Here is a 6,110-nt window from a genome sequence, read left to right as displayed (position 1 = left end):
TTACTTGGATAAGTAATGTTCGTGGTGAAAAATTAATAAAAAGGATATAGTAATAAAACATGTAAAAATCATCAAATATAAATAAAAAACTATCGATATAATACAATACAAAGTCATAGGTATCCTCAATTTTTCATGTTATTTCATTTGTGCAGTATCTAAACGTAACTGGACTAGCGTGTTGCCATATTTGTGCTTAAAATTAGGGAATTTTACTAAAATAGAAATTTACTTAAATAATTCTTTTGAATATATTTACAGTTACACCGTTTTTTATCCGTCTAAATATTTGATTATATGAGTATAGTGCATAGAAACTTAAGGTAATAAAGATAGCCAGCTTTACTTGAAGATATTTGATGATTAGTTTTTACGTAAATTTTGCATCCAGGCAACTTCAAAAAGAGCTGTCATCAGAAGTGCTCGTGCCGATAGGCCGTAAAAGGTTAAGAATTTAGACTTAATATTAACCAAAAATGTCGTAAAATTGATATTCCATTAGGAAACTAACTAATACGTCTCAGGAAACTGCAGATAATACTTTCTACATCTTTAATACTTTCATGTAAGTATAACAATGTTGCATCATTATTCATTTGTTTTCGCCGATATAAATATTTTTTTCCATGTATTTTCCAATTATTTTATGCTATTCTGAACTAGAATAGGAGTTCATTCGATTTATACGATTGTTCCTTACCACATATTATATTTCTGTAATGTATTTTGCATTAGCAGAGGCTTTTACAAAAACTTCTTGTCTTCACAATTTCATGATATAGAATAACCATTTCGCGTTATCGAAATCACTAAAACCAGTCAGTGCTGTGTGTATTTGCAGGAGAAGTGAGCCCCGAAGCGTATAAAACTCGAAAATGTACTCCAGACTCCATAATTGCGGTTGGAAAGGCATTCAAACTCGCCTCACGTCGGCAAAGAACTACAGCGCAAGTATATTGAAGAATAAAGAAAATTTCCACGGAAAAGTGTTGCCAGGAAAAGTTCTCCATGGATTTATGTGCAAAAATGTTGAACCTATTCCTGAATACAACATGACAGCATACTTGCTCACTCACGAGAAAACTAAAACGGAATATTTGCATTTAGAAAGAGATGATGCTAATAATGTGTTTTCAGTCGGTTTCCGAACTACTCCTCTAGACTCTATGGGTACTCCACACATTTTAGAGCACACAGTTTTGTGCGGGTCAGAGAAGTATCCAGTCAGAGACCCATTTTTCAAAATGTTGAACAGATCCTTGGCTACATTCATGAACGCTTTAACCGGGCCAGATTATACGTTTTATCCATTCTCATCACAGAATGAGGTTGACTATAGGAATCTCCAAAAAGTGTACTTAGATGCAGTTTTTAAACCTAATTTGCTAAGGTTAGATTTTTTGCAAGAAGGTTGGCGATTAGAGCACAGTAACTTGGAAGATAAAAGCTCTAGCTTAAACTTTAAAGGAGTTGTCTATAATGAGATGAAGGGCGCTTTCTCCGAGACTAATTCACTATTTGGTCAGAAGTTTATCAACACAATTCTTCCACAAGGTACATATGGATATGTATCCGGAGGAGACCCGCTGTGCATTCCAGAGTTAACTCATCAGCATTTAAAGAAATTCCACGCTACACATTACCACCCAAGCAATGCCAAAATATATTCCTATGGCAACTTTCCTCTAGAATCTAACTTGAAAATGCTAAATGAGACATATTTGAACAACTATGAATATTTAAATCCATCAAACACATTAGTTCCGCCACAAGAAAGATGGAAACAGCCTAAACATGCTAACATAAGTTGCCGAGTTGATCAATATGGGGGCCCTATTGAAAAACAAAACCAAATTGCTATAGGCTTTGCTATGTCAGATATTACCAACATATTTGATACTTTTATGCTAACTGCCTTAGCTGAACTGATGATAATTGGACCCAACTCTGCTTTTTACAAAAGCCTCATTGAGAAGAATATTTCTGGAGGTTACAATGGTCTTACAGGTTATGATAACCAAATAAGAGACACCTTATTTGTAGTTGGATTGAGAGATGTTGAAACTTCAAACTTTGGAAAGATCGAAGATATTGTTAATAAGACCATTCAAGAAATACATGAAAAGGGTTTTGAAAAGGATCACATTGAGAGTGTACTTCACGGTTTTGAGCTGTCCATTAAGCACCAATCTCCTAAATTTGGACTCAATCTCCTTTTCAATTTGATGCCCATGTGGAACCACAATGGGTCCGTCCTAGAAGCCCTCAAAATGAATGACTTGCTTAAAAAACTTAAGCAAAACTTGACAAAGCCAAGTTATATACAAGACACTATTGAGAAATATTTCCTTCAAAACAACCATAAACTAGTAATGACCATGCAACCCGATCCTAAATTTGATGATGTGTTTAATGAAGCTGAAATTAAACTGCTAAAGTCCAAAACAGCAGCTCTCACAGATGAAGATAAGCAATCTATATTTGAAGATGGCATAGCTCTTTCAAGAGCTCAAAAGAAAGAGCAGAATTTAGATGTCCTGCCATGTTTGAAGCTTGAAGAAATCACAGTGACCAAAACTGCTCCACATATCAAACACACCATGTCTGGCACAGTTCCTTTGCAACTATTAGAGGCAAATACCAATGGAGTCACCTATTTCAAAGGTGTACTTGGAACTGAGAGCCTTGACAAGAAAGAGTTGGAAATGCTGCCTTTCTTCAACTATATTCTGGATAAGTTTGACACAAAATCTTACAACTACAGAGAATTTGATCAATTTATCAGCAAGTCTACATCAGGGTTGACTGTCAACTGTCATATTACGGAGCATATTGACCAACCAGATCAATACGAACAAGGCACACTCATATCTAGTCATTGTCTTGATGAAAATCTACCAAAAATGCTGGATATATGGAATGAAATTTTCTCTAAACCAAACTTCCAGAACAAAGAGAGGCTTGGCATGCTCTTGACAAACTACTGCTCTTCTTTGACTAGTGGAATCATTGACAGTGGACATGTGTACGCCATGCAGATGGCAAAATCGCTGGTGTCATCTGTAGACCAATGCAAGGAGCAACTTCAGGGCATACAACATGTTATTAACATGCAAGAGGTTCAGAAGAAATACAAAATTGGCGACGTAGGAAATATAATGGATGACATCGCGTCAAAAGTGTTAAATGGGAACAATCTCAGGGCAGCTTTCCATTATTGCAACACAAACACAAATGTCCTCCCAGCTGTTGAAAAATTCTGCACAGAACTGTGCAAAGACTCCAAAGAGCTAAATCGAATTAACTGGATTGATTCAGAGAAAATGCCAGAAACGCAACGCGGGATACAAGTCCTCATGAATATCCCAGTCAATTTCTGCTCAAAAGTCATCCCAACTGTAGGATACACTCACCCAGACTATCCCAAATTACGTGTGCTATCCAAATTCTTGACCTCAAAATACCTACATCCCATAGTTAGAGAACAAAACGGCGCATATGGGGGAGGCGCTGCTCTATCCTTAGACGGAATCTTCAGCTATTACTCCTATAGAGACCCTAACTCCCGGACTACGTTTGACGTTTTTGACGAAACAGCAGATTGGATGGCCAAAAATTCTTCCCTAGTCGACGATCAGAATTTATTTGAATCCAAACTGTCCATTCTCCAGCAAATGGACCAACCCGTTGCTGAATACATGAGGGGAATCGACCTGTTCCTCTTTGGATTGTCGTATGACATTTGGAAGACGCAAAGGGAGCGGGTGTTGGCGGTTAACGCTGAGGATTTGATCGAGGTGTGTCAGAAATACTTGACCCCTGATAAATGGGCTGGAAAGTGCGTTATCGGTGAAAGTGCAGGACAACAGATAAATAAGCAAGGTGAAACTTGGGAGCAACTTAGTGGACCTCAGCAGTAAAATAAAATAGAAGAATTCTGAATTCCGTTTCAGTTGTAGAGGGATTTTTATATGTATTTGTGATAATATAGGTATTTCAAAGCCATGTCGATGTCTGAGAAGTATATTATATAAGACTTGAAGTGTCTTAGTTGAGAATGTGTGAAATAGGAGTAGAAAAGATATGAAACGTCTGCTAAACAGAGCTTAATGCTTCCATGTATTATGCTTATAGGATTGGAGATTATCTTTATTGAATAATTAAGAACTGGTTTCTATCTAAGCCATCATCAGGAAGTAAAAAGATACGTATTTTATTTTAAAAGTGTATGTGGTTCAATTTATTCATTGTTGTTCTATAAAATATTTTTCTCTCTAAAATACATAATGTATTGTAGTTGTTATTTATTACAGAGTATTTGTGGAGTTAAGGTGGATGTCTAGGGATGGAAGGAAGAACCACCTTAAATACTGTTGTAAATAAATGTATTCTTCTGATTAACTGTTTTATTTTTTTCTTTTTAACGTTCCAGATCTGCAAGTTGCGGAAAGTTTCCCAAACGATAGAAAAGTTCTAGGAAATATGAGGAAATTTTCACAGAAAACAAGGGAAACTTTCATTATAAATGTATCAATATTTCGTTTCCTATACAATAATATGAGAAAATTTTCCACGTTGGATTTTGCAATTTTGGAAACTATCCCGACTGCTTATTATCGTGACGTCACGAGTGTCATGGCGTATCGCATATACTGGGTCAAGCAGATCTTGTCAGTAGAAAAAGGCGGCAAATTTGAAAATAGTAGGCGTAAAAGGAGATAATCCCATAGAAAATTTGAATTTCGCGCCTTTTTCTACTGACAAGTTTTGTTTGACCATCTATAGATAGAAACCTTGTCAGTAGAAAAAGGCGCGAAATTCAAATTTTCTATGAGACATATATCCCTTCGCGCCTACATTTTTCAAATTTCCCGCCTTTTTCTACTGACAAGATCTACTTCACCAAGTATAGAACATTGCATAGTTGAATCATCGAGAGCGTGGAATTGCATATGTAGTAGTATTGTTTGTTTACAGGCATTCTATATTTGAATTTTCTATTTTCTTGTACTATCAGCATACAAAGAGGTTGTTATATATATATCGAAGAACTAAAAACAAAAATAATGTCAGTGTGAAATTGTCAATATTATTTACGTTGTGCGTATATTTTTAACTCTGATTTGATTGTATTCTCAATTAATTATTGTGTCCGCCCGTACGACTACGAATAATAAAAAACAGAGGACTACTACTTATTCCACTTCTTGGGTATGTCATTTTATTAAGTTAAGAGAAAATTATTCTCCTTTTGTTGCAAACGGTACAACCACTACAAATGCAATTCCATCTTCTCGATAATTCAACTACACTAAAGCTTGGCCATGAAACGAGATGAAGAATGAATGAATGAACATTCTGACCGTTACTGAACGAATTGTGTTCAACTTCGGTAACAGTGACGATTAATAATTTCTTTAGAGAAAAAAAGTTATGAAACCCTGACACCGAGCCCTGTACTGACAGAACTTTCTTTTGCATTCTTTATTCGCTACGTTGTCCTTTTTAGGTACTTAATCAGTAATTTAGTACTTATTGAAAACTGATCTAACAGTTAACTGTTAGATCAGTTTTCAATAAGCATTAATGCTTTACTTACATATAGGTATTAACCCCGATTTTTCAGCTTTGTTGCACTTTTTCCAGAGCTATGGCGTTACCAAAAGCATTCCAAAACCCAAAAGACTTCTTCGACGAATGCATCGCGTTCTTAAAAGAATATCAGTATTTATACAATTTCCCAAACACCGACATACTCGTACAAAACGTTTTGGAAAAAATAGAAGTAGACAACTTGGAAAACATGGACGTTTTAGAAAAAATCTTCAAACTACCCGCATTTGATATTCTTGAAGGTTTCTTTTTGAAATTGGAACGTTTGGAAGCAATTCATAAAGTGTTCGAAGAGATAAACGGTTTGGAGAATTCAGTTCAAGTGCCAGTAAGTCCGAAGAAGAGACATGAAATAGTATATTTGGCGAAAGAGGTGAAAGATGTTTGCGAAGAAAATGGATGCGATGTGGTTGTGGATTTCGGATCTGGATTGGTGAGGCCACTTCAATATGCATAGTTAGTTCTTCTGTTTCATACAGTCAACTCTTTGAACGCTA

General features: G+C 35.8%; 1 protein-coding gene across 1 annotated transcript; it reads left to right on the top strand.

The window, feature by feature from the left end:
• The first annotated feature begins 413 nt into the window (after positions 1–413).
• Positions 414–4,397, top strand: LOC134676920 (presequence protease, mitochondrial). Its single transcript, XM_063535301.1, has 2 exons — positions 414–565; positions 842–4,397. The coding sequence occupies exon 2, from the start codon at positions 876–878 to the stop codon at positions 3,918–3,920; it is 3,045 nt and encodes a 1,014-aa protein (XP_063391371.1). The 5' UTR covers positions 414–565; positions 842–875; the 3' UTR covers positions 3,921–4,397.
• Positions 4,398–6,110: the final 1,713 nt, after the last annotated feature.

Source organism: Cydia fagiglandana, chromosome 25, assembly GCF_963556715.1.
Source record: "Cydia fagiglandana chromosome 25, ilCydFagi1.1, whole genome shotgun sequence".
In the NCBI taxonomy this organism is placed as follows: domain Eukaryota; kingdom Metazoa; phylum Arthropoda; class Insecta; order Lepidoptera; family Tortricidae; genus Cydia; species Cydia fagiglandana.
This window is presented reverse-complemented; position numbering and strand designations above follow the sequence as displayed.

Excerpts from the sequence above, each read along its gene's own strand:
- LOC134676920 (XM_063535301.1), top strand. The coding sequence starts at position 876 with ATGTACTCCAGACTCCATAATTGCGGTTGGAAAGGCATTCAAACTCGC.